This window comes from Gallinula chloropus (genome assembly GCF_964237585.1).
Source record: "Gallinula chloropus genome assembly, chromosome: 12".
NCBI lineage: Eukaryota > Metazoa > Chordata > Aves > Gruiformes > Rallidae > Gallinula > Gallinula chloropus.
In genome coordinates this window covers 11,732,249-11,745,208 of record NC_140097.1, presented here as the reverse complement: position 1 = coordinate 11,745,208, position 12,960 = coordinate 11,732,249, and the positions used below count along the sequence as shown (strand labels likewise).

At 35.4% G+C, this 12,960-nt stretch overlaps 1 protein-coding gene across 1 annotated transcript in view; it reads left to right on the top strand.

Moving 5' to 3' along the window:
• The window catches only part of DNAH12 (dynein axonemal heavy chain 12), a gene marked incomplete at both ends in the record, with an annotated part of 58,065 nt that extends 45,105 nt beyond the window's left edge, over positions 1 to 12,960 (top strand). Inside the window, 17 exons of the mRNA XM_084269794.1 lie at positions 222 to 414; positions 1,362 to 1,534; positions 2,018 to 2,158; positions 3,093 to 3,251; positions 4,175 to 4,319; positions 5,419 to 5,569; positions 5,758 to 6,011; positions 6,521 to 6,661; positions 7,474 to 7,611; positions 8,224 to 8,457; positions 8,843 to 9,028; positions 9,542 to 9,645; positions 10,316 to 10,520; positions 10,702 to 10,839; positions 11,300 to 11,391; positions 11,630 to 11,697; positions 12,770 to 12,960. Of these exons, the coding sequence (XP_084125920.1) occupies positions 222 to 414; positions 1,362 to 1,534; positions 2,018 to 2,158; positions 3,093 to 3,251; positions 4,175 to 4,319; positions 5,419 to 5,569; positions 5,758 to 6,011; positions 6,521 to 6,661; positions 7,474 to 7,611; positions 8,224 to 8,457; positions 8,843 to 9,028; positions 9,542 to 9,645; positions 10,316 to 10,520; positions 10,702 to 10,839; positions 11,300 to 11,391; positions 11,630 to 11,697; positions 12,770 to 12,960 (2,713 nt within the window). The remainder of the gene's footprint in view (positions 1 to 221; positions 415 to 1,361; positions 1,535 to 2,017; positions 2,159 to 3,092; positions 3,252 to 4,174; positions 4,320 to 5,418; positions 5,570 to 5,757; positions 6,012 to 6,520; positions 6,662 to 7,473; positions 7,612 to 8,223; positions 8,458 to 8,842; positions 9,029 to 9,541; positions 9,646 to 10,315; positions 10,521 to 10,701; positions 10,840 to 11,299; positions 11,392 to 11,629; positions 11,698 to 12,769) is intronic.

Below are 12,960 nucleotides of genomic sequence, written 5' to 3'. Positions count from 1 at the left end.
TGTTAAGATGTTGAAGTTTAGACCATCATTTCCAAATACTGAACGGAAGTTATGCCAAGAAATCTGTTCTCAGAAATATAAACATATGCTGAACAGTAACAGTCTCTTAAACTGAAGAGAACATTCACAAACATTTGTTCTAGGAAGGAGGAGGTATCTTTATGAGATTCAATGGAACATGAACATTGACTCTGTGTGTTGTGCGTGGGTTTTTTCATTAGGCCAGAACTGGAAGAGAAAAGAAATGCTCTCATTCTCCAATCTGCAGCAAATAAAAAGCATCTAAAAGATACTGAGAAGAAAATTTTAGAAACCTTACATTCATCTGAAGGAAATATTCTGGAAGATGAGACTGCTATTGAGATCTTGGATTCTGCTAAAATAATGGCTAATGAGATCACAAAAAAACAGCAGGTAACGACTATGTATATGTGTTCTCAATTGACAATTGAAAACAATAAGTGGAAATTAAATGTGAAAATTAGAAGCTAGCAAAGGGAATATAAAGCGTGAGGAAACTGTGCTTGTGAAATGTGAAGGGAAATAAAACTGGATCTATTCTCAAATCTTCACAGATTGTTTATTCAATCTTTAACTGAAAATATTTTAAAGAATATTTATCAATTTATAAAGAGATAAAAGTAAATTCTGAAGTTTAGGTGATGTTAAGATAAAAGAAAGGAACTAATTTTTTAAAACAACAAAATATTCAGGGAGACAATCCAGATTCTTTTGTTGAACTTAATGGATAAAACACCAGCTGAAGCCAATGACAACTAAATAACATTGATAAAAAAATAAAGATTTTTAATTTTTAAAAATTACTATAGATTTAACAGAAATCCCGTGGTAGTGGTTTCTTTAAGCTGATGTTGACTTTCCTGCTATTTGTTAATGCCTATTAAATGTAAACTCCGAATACATCTAATCTAATTTTGAAAGACCTCTTTACAAAACAATACTTTGAATATATAGAGTGGATTTACAGTATAATAACTAGAGCTTAAATACCTGGGTAATTACAGATTGATTATCTCTGCAATATTAACAACTTTAAAGGTTGATACTGTCGATGCTAAATGATGCAGTGGAACTCTTGTACATTCTTTGTCCTTTGCTTTGACTACTGCATCCTGTAGTGTAGGTAAATAGATGTGGCTGTACTACGCTAGTCAAGTACTCATTTGACCTAATGTAGTTGTCACCTACTGCGGTTATGAGTTTTGGAATATAAAAGTTGTCTTACTCTGACATTATCAAGTCCTGTGTAGAAGTATTGTAATAATGTTATTAAGTAGTTATATTTCTTGTAGAAAGAGAATATTGAAAGCTTTTCTTTATCAACTGCTATTCATATTTAGGTTGCAGAGAAAACGGAACTTAAAATTGCTGAATCTCGAGAAGCTTATCGACCTATTGCAAAGCATTCGTCAGTGCTGTTCTTTAGTATTGCAGACTTGGCAAACATTGATCCCATGTACCAGTACTCCCTTACTTGGTTTGTTAACCTCTTCATCAACTCTATTCATGACAGGTAAATACAGTCTTTCTGGTGTAAAATAAGGTGTTTCCACTGTTCTGCTCTGAACAGTTCACTCCCTTTTGAAACCGTTTATCTCTTATCCCTCATTAAATGCAGGGTTTTTAAATGAAATATGATTTGTTAATAAAGTAAATGCTCTTTTTAGCTACGGTTTGAGCAAGCAATGAACCGTGTGTGCTTTATTTAATTATTCTTAAGAATGTGACTTACAGAAAGGGTGAAGTGTATTTCACTAAGAGCATCACCACTTAACTGAAAAGATTATTTCAGGTCATTATTTTTTATGAGACTTTTAAAACAGCTGTAAAACATTGAATATATTTGGAATTTGGGGGAAATGGGCATCTGAGTATGTCGTGGACTATGTAAGCTTAATGTCATTTCCCTGCAACCCTAAATAGATTCAGATTTCTTAATTGATTTGCCTAAGTTATTAAATTTGAAGTCTCAGTTTCTCACTTCTTTTCCTTTTAGTAACAAATCCAAAATTTTGGAGAAGCGACTTCGATATCTAAATGACCACTTTACATACAATTTGTATTGCAATGTGTGTCGTTCACTTTTTGAAAAGGACAAGCTGCTCTTCTCGTTTTTGCTGTGTTGTAATCTTCTCATGTAAGCTCATTTTTGAGAAATCTCTTTAATAACAGAATTATTATTAGTGTTTTTGTAATGGAAAAATATTGAGATATGTTCTTGTGCATATTAATATAATCTTTGGAGTAAGATCATAAATGTTTGGGACTTGGTAATAGTAATATTTACAAGTAAAAGAGAATGTGAGTGCATGTGTCACTACTATGTATATAGCCTTGGACATGTTAATGAAAGAATGTTCCTGTCCATATTAAAATCAATTGTTTTGCCAGTAATAAATCTTTGATTCCCTTTAAAGGGTCAGGATAGTTCTACATAACATCCTATGTCAGAAATGATTACTGTTATTTAAGAAAACATTTTAGAAAGAAATCTATACAATAATGTGCCATCAAAGCAACAGCGAGGCCTTTCTATATTTTTAATTTCCTCTCCTCTTTCTTGTATCCTTTTGTGTACATCATGAGATCTCAGTTGCAGACTTCTCTTTCCTGCCAGCTTTTTAGTTTCAACTTCCTTTTTTAATTTTATGTCAATACATTGTGAAAGAAAAATTCAGAATTGCAATAATAGTCACACTGTGCATACTTAATCATGATGTGTACGCTTCCATATATAGTCCATTCTTCCTTGGCCGATTTGTAAGGCTACTCTATTCCCAGAATGCATTCTTTTCTGTAAAGCCTTTAAAAATCAGCAATAAGTGTGTTTTTTAAAAAGAAATAAGCAGATATATACCATTTGGCTCTTTAAACCCTTAATGTAGTCTTAATCAGTCATTTTTACTACACAGTTTTTAAAAATACAGAATACTGTGATCTGATGTCAGCTATTACTAAAGTAGAAGTGATACTAAATGAAAGAGAAATGTAATTAGTTTTAAACAACTCTTTATATTATGTAGAATTGTATCTTGGTAACTGAATATTATCCATCTTTGTTTTTTATACAGGGCTAAAAATGAAATAGAACATCAAGAGTTTATGTTCTTACTAACTGGGGGTGTAGGTCTCAAAAATAAGTACAAGAATCCGGATCCATCTTGGCTACCAGATAAGAGCTGGGATGAATTATGTCGTGCAAGTGAATTCTCAGCTTTGAAAGAACTGAGGTAGAGTAAAATTTTGATATGAACTACCCTTAATTAATTTTGACTAAAGCATGCATAACATGCTAAAATAAATGTTTCCTATATGTTTTCTAAACCAGCACTGAAATGCCAGCATGGTAAAATGAGTCCCTTATTTAATCATTAGGTTTGCTTCACTTATAATATTATTTAATTAAACTCTTTTCCTAAATTATTTGAGGCATTCCCTAAGGAAAATTCTCTTTTGGTGTATCTCCATGGTAAAGAAACTGTGTTTCAATGGTAAAATCTAATTTCCTGAAATCAGGAGAATTTCACCCTGGGTTTAAATGGAATTAAACCCTAAATTCTGTAGTGGCTGTACGAGCCTTGCAAATAAATAGTTGACAGAGCCCAAATACTTGGAGGATTTGGATCTGACTATGGAAACACTGCCCTGTTAGAAGAAAATGTTTGGGGCTGTCTGTGTTGATCTCCCTTTGGAGTTTTAGTAGCAATGTGGATGATGATCTAGCCTTTAAATAGTCTGAGAGTTGTCCCATTGCAGAGTATGTACTGTGCATGTTGTGTGAAGGAAGGAAATCTTTTTTCCTTGATGGAATTTTCTGCTAATTTGCTTTGGTTAAGGAATGGAGTTTCCCTGAAATAGGAGGTAAAAAATTCACCCGGCCTGTGAACTACAAGTAATGCTGGCTGAAGGAATGCTCAGAATTTATTGTCAACTCAGAACCTGTCAGCTGGAGTTATGTATGTTTGCAATAGCATGGTGGGAAAAGATTTCTTTTTCACTCGTCAGCATGGAGAAGCTCAGCTGTATGATTATTTGCCAATTAGAATGGCTTGTATAGCAATGCAGTGCAATTAACTTTTGATAAACATCAAAAAATGGAATCCGAGTACTCACAGTATTTTAAGTGTGGATTTGTTTGGGTTTTTTTCTCTAGGAGTCACATCTCTGAAAATACAACTGAATGGCAAAAAATGTATGACAGCAAGGAGCCACAGAACTTTCCGTTACCAGAACAATTGAATAATACATTAAATGAATTGCAAAGGATGATAATTCTTCGATGCTTACGACCTGACAAGGTAAAATGATCTGTTGTCAAGTGTTTGTAGACTGCTCCATGTCTTGTAGCATACCTTGCACTGGTTGTTAAAATACCTAATCTACTCTTCATCATGTTTTATTAAGAAAGTAAATGCTATTCTTCTTTTTCAATTAGGCAATGCAAACACACCAGGCATCAGCTGAAATCTTTTGTCTGACATGACTTCATGCATCTTTCAAAGTATAGTCATTGTTCTAGTTTTCTTCAAGTGCTTGTTCATATTCATCTGAACAAAGACACGGAGTATCCAGTACCGTATGCTGGTATACAAAGGGTTCTGAGGCAGAGATCCAAAGTATTTATTTGAACAGCCGAGGTGACCTTTTACCACCTTCTGCCTTTGGTACACTTAGCAAGTTGCATTGCATGTACCTTAACAACAAGGGCTCTTGGGATTTAAAGTACATATTGCTATTGCTCCTTAATGACGTACTACATTAATATTTACTAAGGGGGAATGTGCTGGTTTTCCACTCTAGGTAAAGTCTGAATTAAAGTCTTACTGTAATTTAATATTGTTTACACAAGGTATGTTATTTTTTATTTTCTAAAAGCTTTAGGCAACCTGATCTTTTTGGAGCACAGGAGGTTCTGCACCAATATGCAGAAGAACTTTTTCACAGTGAGGGTGACAGAGCGCTGGAACAGGCTGCTCAGGGGGGTGTGGAGTCTCCTTCTCTGGAGATATTCAAGACCCACATGGACACCGACCTGTGCAACCTGTCCTAGGGAGCCTGCTTTGGCAGGGGGCTTGGACCCAGTGATCTCTGGAGGTCCCTTCCAACCCCTACGACTCTGTGATTCTGTGTCCCTGCCCTTGGCATGGTGGTTGGAACTAGGCGATCTTTGAGGCCTCTTCCAACTGAAACCATTCTATGACTCTATGATTATTATTCATCTTGTAAGGGAAAAAAAGAGACGGGGTTGTCAACCTTTGCTTCTGAAGCATTCTGCAAGACTGGCCTCAAGCAGTGGTGTCTGTAGGGTCAGGAATTTAACTAGTACATGGCACATGCTGTCATATATGCAGTTATGTTTAATTGCTGTTAATGGTTTGTCTGCACTTGTTTTATCAGATTGGTCCAGCTGTAACAACATTTGTAACTGATAAGCTGGGGAAGAAATTTGTAGAGCCACCACCTTTTGATCTAACAAAAAGTTACTCAGATTCAAATTCTACAATCCCTTTAGTATTTGTGCTGTCTCCAGGAGCGGATCCCATGTCTAGTAAGTATATGCAGAAAGAGAAAACAAAAGCATAGTACAGCTTTTCAGATTAGGGACTTGAATTTCCCTTTCAGGACACACCTTTGTGCAAGTACTACAAAACAGTAGTGAACATTTTAAATTTATTCTTTCCTGATATAACTGCTTTTTAATCAAGAAAAACTAAAAGCTTATTGTTTCTGTTCCAGGCCTTCTGAAATTTGCAAAAGACAGAGAGATGATTGGAGATAAGTTTCAGTCCATCTCATTAGGACAAGGACAAGGACCTATAGCTACAAAAATGATTGAGAAAGCAATGGAAGAAGGAACCTGGGTTTGTTTGCAAAATTGTCATTTAGCTGTCTCCTGGATGCCAACACTGGAGAAAATATGTGAAGACTTTAACAGTGAAAAATGTCATCCAGTCTTCAGACTCTGGCTTACTAGTTACCCTTCACCAAAGGTGTGTGCATTGCCAAACATTCTGTATTTGGGGAAAGACAAAGTTGATGACATGTTTGAGAAATAAATCCCTGAATGAGCTGAAAATGGAAAGCTCTCTGAGATAGAGTAAGGCTGTTGAAGAGATAATTTAATCAAGAAGGGATATTAAAAAATAAAGATGGTTACATCAAGCTTCCTTTGTGATATTTTGATATTATATTGTGTGATATTTTGTGTGCTACTGAATGGAACTGCATTTTGCCAGAATATATAATTATGAAGTTTTTTGCTGTCATTGAGGTTCATTTTGCATTTTATTTGTATGGCGTTGAATACTAAGAACACGTTTTAAAATCTGTTTGTAGTTTAGAGCAAGGTCTTGCTTTCTTGATACCTTTGAGAATTTTTTAAATGTTTAAAATAGAATTTCTTAGAGAAAATTGTTTATATAATAAATAGAGTAATAATATATTGTTATAACAATCTAACATCTATTCCAGACTTTGAGTGCAGTTTTGCTGTTTTTAGTTTCCAGTAACCATTCTGCAGAATGGAGTGAAGATGACAAATGAACCTCCTACTGGTCTCCGATTAAACCTACTGCAGTCATTTCTTTCTGATCCCATTTCTGATCCTGCATTCTTCTCTGGATGCCCTGAAAAGGAGCTGGTAATGTGTCTATCTCTTGACAGTTTTCTTGTTTTTATGGTTGGAATTTGTGTTTTTCGTTTTGTTTTTTAATCCACAGATACACTGATTTCTGTCCAGTAAATGCAATAAGCTACAGTTTTTACTGTGGTTGTGAGTTTAGGGTTTTCAGCCTAAAAATATTAGTTAAGAGTTAGGTTGCCCGGTAATTTCATGTTGCAGTATTTAAAATGGTTTCTTAGGCTTCATTAAAGTACATACATGTCACACAGAAACTCTGATAATTCCTTAGTAGGGCATATGTATTCTAGTTGAGATGGTGGTAAACGCTGAGAAGATCAGGGACCAGTATTGCGGTGCCTATATGACTTGCTGGTAAGTGATGAACCACCTAGCTAATCATTACCCATGAAGAAAGTGAAAAAGCAGTGGATTTATTCAGAAATACAAGTATGGTAATCATTATGCATAGGTATAAGTGGATACATCTAAGGACTTATATAAAACAATACATATGCAATCTATGATTTTCTAATGAACCTTAAAAATAAGTATCTGCTGCTATTTTAATTCGTACAAAGTCAGCTGCTCTTTAAATGGAAGAAGAGAAAAAACTTGTGTAATGGTACTTGAGCTAGCTAAATGTGCTTGCATATGTGGAGACTGTGTGTGTATTTGTGCCCAAACCAAGTAACCACAGCATACTCGAGTTGCCCATGTTTGTACCCTCAATGGAGAGTGGTGATTGAATGGTGTGTTCTCTGCACAAGTTACAAACCACCATGAGAATATAGGCTAGTTAATAATACTTTTTGGGTTTGTTTTTCTCAAAGGTATGGGAGAAACTGCTCTTTGGAGTTTGTTTTTTCCATGCTCTTGTTCAAGAGAGAAGAAAATTTGGGCCCCTTGGTTGGAACATACCCTATGGATTTAATGAGTCAGACTTGCGAATCAGTATCAGACAGCTGCAGGTAAAATCACCTATTGCCGCCTTTAACTCGGGTTTTGCCAAACATAGCTGACAGTCAAAAGAGCTATACACTTAAGTTACATCACTTGTTCATAGATTTTCATGACTTCAACTACAAAAGCAAGGAATTTCAATCATATTATAAATATTTTCAACATTACACTGTGTGGAAAAGGCAGGAGAGATAAAAGTGTTAGTTGCAGAAGTTGAGGCTGAACAGTTGGAGAAGTTATCATTAAATCATATATCAGTGAAAGAGGTCAGAGGGTTCTGAAAAATTATGTGAAATGCACAGTTTCTTTATGACATAGAAAAATGGCCATCTAGAAAATTTAGACTGGACATACTATCCACTTGTAAATAATCCAATAATTATTTGGATAATTTACTAATTTGGATATTCATACGAGGCTTTTACTACTAACTCCTTTTTTTTTTTAAACTATAATTTTTACCTGAAAAAGATTTCAGAATTTGAATTTCCACCATTCAAGGAGAAAACTCCATAAACTGCAGTTTTGCGTTCGCTATAGCTTCCAGCTCTTTGTTTGGTCTGTAGGTCACACTGTTGTTCTGCAGATATTTCAGTAATTACCCAAATCTTCTGTTTCAGTTATTCATAAATGAATATAGCCATGTTCCTTTTGAAGCTATATCTTACCTCACTGGTGAGTGCAACTATGGAGGTCGAGTGACAGATGACTGGGACAGACGTTTACTGCTGACAATGCTGGATGACTTCTACAATCCAGATATAATTGAAAATCCTTCTTACACTTTTTCTCCCAGTGGTAACTATTATGCTCCACCAAAAGGCACATATGAGGACTACATTGAGTTTATTAAGGTAAAAAGCAGCATCAAGATTTTGAACTGTTTTAATTATGATGCACTAATAAAGCAATCCTTGAAGGCTTCTGTCATGGATTAGCATGCATTAAACAGGTAGTTTTGCAGCACATGAAACTGTGTCCTTGGCTTGTTGCCTAGCATCCTTGAATGATCCTTGCCATGATCTAGAATATTTCTGAGAGGGAGAGGGAATTTCTTTCTGTGAGGTGATAGCTCTATTACCAGTAATACTTACTGGCTTAGACATACCTACTGCTAAGGTCCTTATCCACCTTCAACTGAAGTCAGTATTAGCTTTTCACTCCTTAAAAAAGCTTTGGATCTGATTCCTAGTATGCTGTTTTATCTCATGCAGATGTTTATTGCTTATTTTGTCCTAGAGTCTTCCATTTAGTCAGCACCCAGAGATATTTGGTTTGCATGAAAATGTAGATATTTCAAAAGATCTTCAGCAAACTAAGATCCTCTTTGAATCTCTGCTTTTAACACAAGGAGGAGGCACTCAGGGAACTTCTGGAGGTGGTGACAGTACTCTTTATGAAATTGCAGATGATATTCTCAGCAAGGTATTGTATTATTCCAGTGACTCTAACTTACCTTTTTACAAAGCAGAACATATTTTATCTACAATCTTCAGTGTCAAATTGAATTGTGTTGGAGGAAAAACCTCCTGGGAGGAATTTAATCCAATGTTAAAGTAAAAACTTGTGTGACCATGGCTATACTTCAGCTGAAAGAAGTCTTATTAAATATGTAGGAGACAGAGACAGAAAACAGAGAAAACACAAGTTAAAAGAACAGTTGATTCATTCATGTGAACAATAAAATTAACAAAACGAATGTATTCATAACATTTCATGGTACGAAAAATTATTCTCAGTAGTTTTTAAAGGACAAACATTACTTTAAAAATCCCATAATGTTTATTTGAAAAAAACCTACTAAATGATGAGTTGATCTACTTGTAAGAAAATGTAATGGTAGTTATTACACTGCAGTTTTTCATAGATCCATACTGTTGATGTAGTATCGATGCATAATGATACATAGAATGATTTCCAAATACGTGTCGTTTACAGCTGCCAAATGATTTTGACGTTGAAAGTTGCCTAACTAAATATCCTGTGCGATATGAAGAAAGTATGAACACTGTATTGGTGCAAGAAATGGAAAGATTTAACAAGTAAGTGTCATATTTTATTAAATGTAACCAAAATAATTCCATTCACAGAAAAAGTCTCCCTATGAATCATACACTGTAAAGCCGATGCTGTGTGAAATATTTATTCTTCTAAATTGTCTGCAGTGGTATTTGCAGTCCAAACACTAGGACTCCTTGTGGGAAGGCAGAATGTGGGATAGATGTGTTTTAACTTCATTTTGTCTTTCACTATCTTTATCTTTGATTATATTTTATTTCTGATCTGTAGGGTAAAAGTGTTGGAAACTGTACTACACACACATGTAGTTTATGAAACCTTTTTCTTGATGGAAAAGTGTCTTTACTGTCCTTCAGTTTCCAAGTTTTCCGTTGTTGCAGACCCTTTCCACCTCTTCTTTTGTAATCTAAACCTTTTTCCTTCATCTAGTATGCAGTGTATACATTTGGAGTTTCAAATTAAGGATAAGATGTAAGAGGATATCAGAGATGATAAGACAATTTATTAGACTGTTCCTAAAATAAATCCGCACAAATGCACATATCCATGACCTTACACACATGGCTAATTGTGCAGTTATGTATCAGCTATAGGAGTTGTATAGATGGCTCCATAATCCTTTTTTTTTTCTTTTTTCCCAGTGAGGATGTCATGCAAAATGTGTGAAATTCTTGTTTTATTTTTTAATTCTAGTTTAATCCGAACTATTCGTATTACTCTCACTAACCTGAAAAAAGCCATTAAAGGACTGGTTGTTATGGATGCTGAACTGGAGGCAGTGTGTGGCAGTCTACTTATTGGCAAAGTTCCTGAGAGTTGGGCAAGACGTTCATACCCGAGTCTAAAACCATTAGGGAGCTATATTCTAGATTTTCTAGAAAGGCTGAAATTTTTACAGGTAATGTACAAGAGGCAGTACCACCAATTGTTTTATCTGCTTTTTCATATAATTTGTCCTGTATGTTGGAGTATTGGGAAAGGTGTGATACATTTTCTGAGTACAGTTATGTAGAAAATGCTCGAACAATATGGGATGTGTCTTTTCCTGATTATTGACTGTGTCATTTTGTTCTTTCCAGGATTGGTATGAATTCGGGAAGCCCACGGTTTTTTGGCTGTCAGGATTCTATTTTACTCAAGCTTTCTTAACTGGAGCTATGCAGAACTATGCTAGGAAGCACAGGATCCCTATTGACCTTCTGGGATATGAATTTGAGGTAGAGATGAATGATAAATGTGTATTTTATTAATCTGTGTCTTGATATTGCAACAAGATATAGTAAGTAAATCCTGACTGGATATTATATTTTGCAAATTACTCCGTGCAATTTGAAGACATACATTTAGTTCTTTGCTAAGGTAGGCCTGTTAAATAACATCTGTAAAAGTAGTTTGTTAAAATGAGTTGTACCTGGACTTCCACTCAAGAAAACAGCCTATAGAGTACTTACTTGTTTGTGTGTGAGTAAAGCCTCATTTTATAAACTACAACAGAGGCAATTAACAAACTCAGAGAAATCTGTTACCTTTATAGTTTTGTGTAACAGTAGTACTGAAAGGAAGGTATTATGATGGTATTTTCATTCTAGATTGATCTTCTGAAAATTTGTTATTGGCACAATAGAAAAAGCAAACAGTTATGAAAATTTAATTACATGGAACACTTATTTCTTGTAGGTTATTCCTCAGGATACAGCTGAGACTGCACCAGAAGATGGTGTTTATATCCGTGGATTATTTTTAGATGGAGCTCGCTGGGACAGGAACAAGTCAGTAACAAAGTGTTTTACTATGGTTCTGGAAAGCTTTCTTAGGTGCTCAAACAAGATTTGTTTAAATGTTTTAAGTGTTACTTGTCATGTTGTGTAAATAACACGCCAAATAAAACATTTTTTTCATGCAGGAATTAAAAAAAATGCAGGCAAGCAGCAACTGAAAAACAGATGCCAAACCTCCTGTGGTTTAACACCAAGCCACAAATAATTACCTGTTGTTTTCTCTCACCAGGGGAATGTTAGCAGAGCAGTATCCCAAATTGCTCTTCGATACTATGCCGATCATTTGGATAAAGCCAAGTGAGTATAACTTCTCTGAAGCATGAGCTGTTCAGCAAGAAATTGGCACAGTGAAATTCCTTTTTTACAGAAGATCAATGGTCCTATCCTCACCAAAAAGTACCCAAATGTGCATGTGACCTATGACTTTTACATAAAAAGTTTGGCCTGCTACCTTGACTCAGTCTCACTTCATCTGAGCAACAGGCTTCTCCCCACAGATTTTTATAATTATTCATCTGACAGAAGGACTAGTTAAATGAATCTTTTCATAAATATGTTTAGGTGCTACCTGATCTGTTTGGGTAGGAAAGCACATGGTATTTCAAGTCCTGTCTCCACTCAAGTTGAGGAGAACTTATGATTGACTTAGTGTTCTACCTCACATGATTTAGCATGTTTTGCTCAGGTTACTTTTATCTGTTATGCTAGTAGCATGTTATACTGATAATACATTTTCCATATCTCTTGTTTTCTTTGTTCGGGAGCAGTAAAACCCTGTTTTTATTTATTCACTGAAGCAGGACTTTCTACTGCAGTTGTTCACACTTAGTTGTTAGTCACTGGTGGGCTGTTGCAGAGAGTTCCCACTTTTTCTGCTTTCTCTTGAGGCTGCACGTGTTCAGACACACATGATGTTAAGACTGCACAAGTTGCATGTGAGCAGTCCAGGCATACAAACAGTTCATGTGGAGTTGTGTGCTTGGATCTCAGGTGACTTGAATTGCAGTTAGATTCTGTGGCTGTTGGACTAAAGTTCCTGTGGAGCTGTTAAAAGCTTGTGTGTGAACTATGCTTTGACTATGTTACTATTCAGATTTTAATGTGCACGTGAGTGATTCTACAAAGCTGGTAGAATCACAGAGAAGTATTGAGTCCTGAAAAGAAATGGTAGTTAAATGAGTTGGGTTTAAAACCAAAACAAACAGTGTAAGAAAACACAAAAAAAGCCAGACAATTTTACTGTGTTGCTCACAAAACAATTCTGCCTTACCTATCTTTAAGGATGTTACTGTAAATGCTTAATATTTCTATGTAGCTTGTGTTTCTATTAATAGACCTGATGAATGTGGGTTTTGTTTTTTTTTTTAAGCTCCAAAATCGGATATGAAGAAATCTAATGCATATGTTTGCCCACTCTACAAGACAAGTGAGCGTAAAGGAGTCTTATCCACCACCGGACATTCTACTAACTTTGTCATTGCTTTGATGCTTAACACGGATAAACCAGTCCAGCACTGGATCAAGCGAGGTGTTGCCTTGCTTTGCCAGCTGGATGACTAG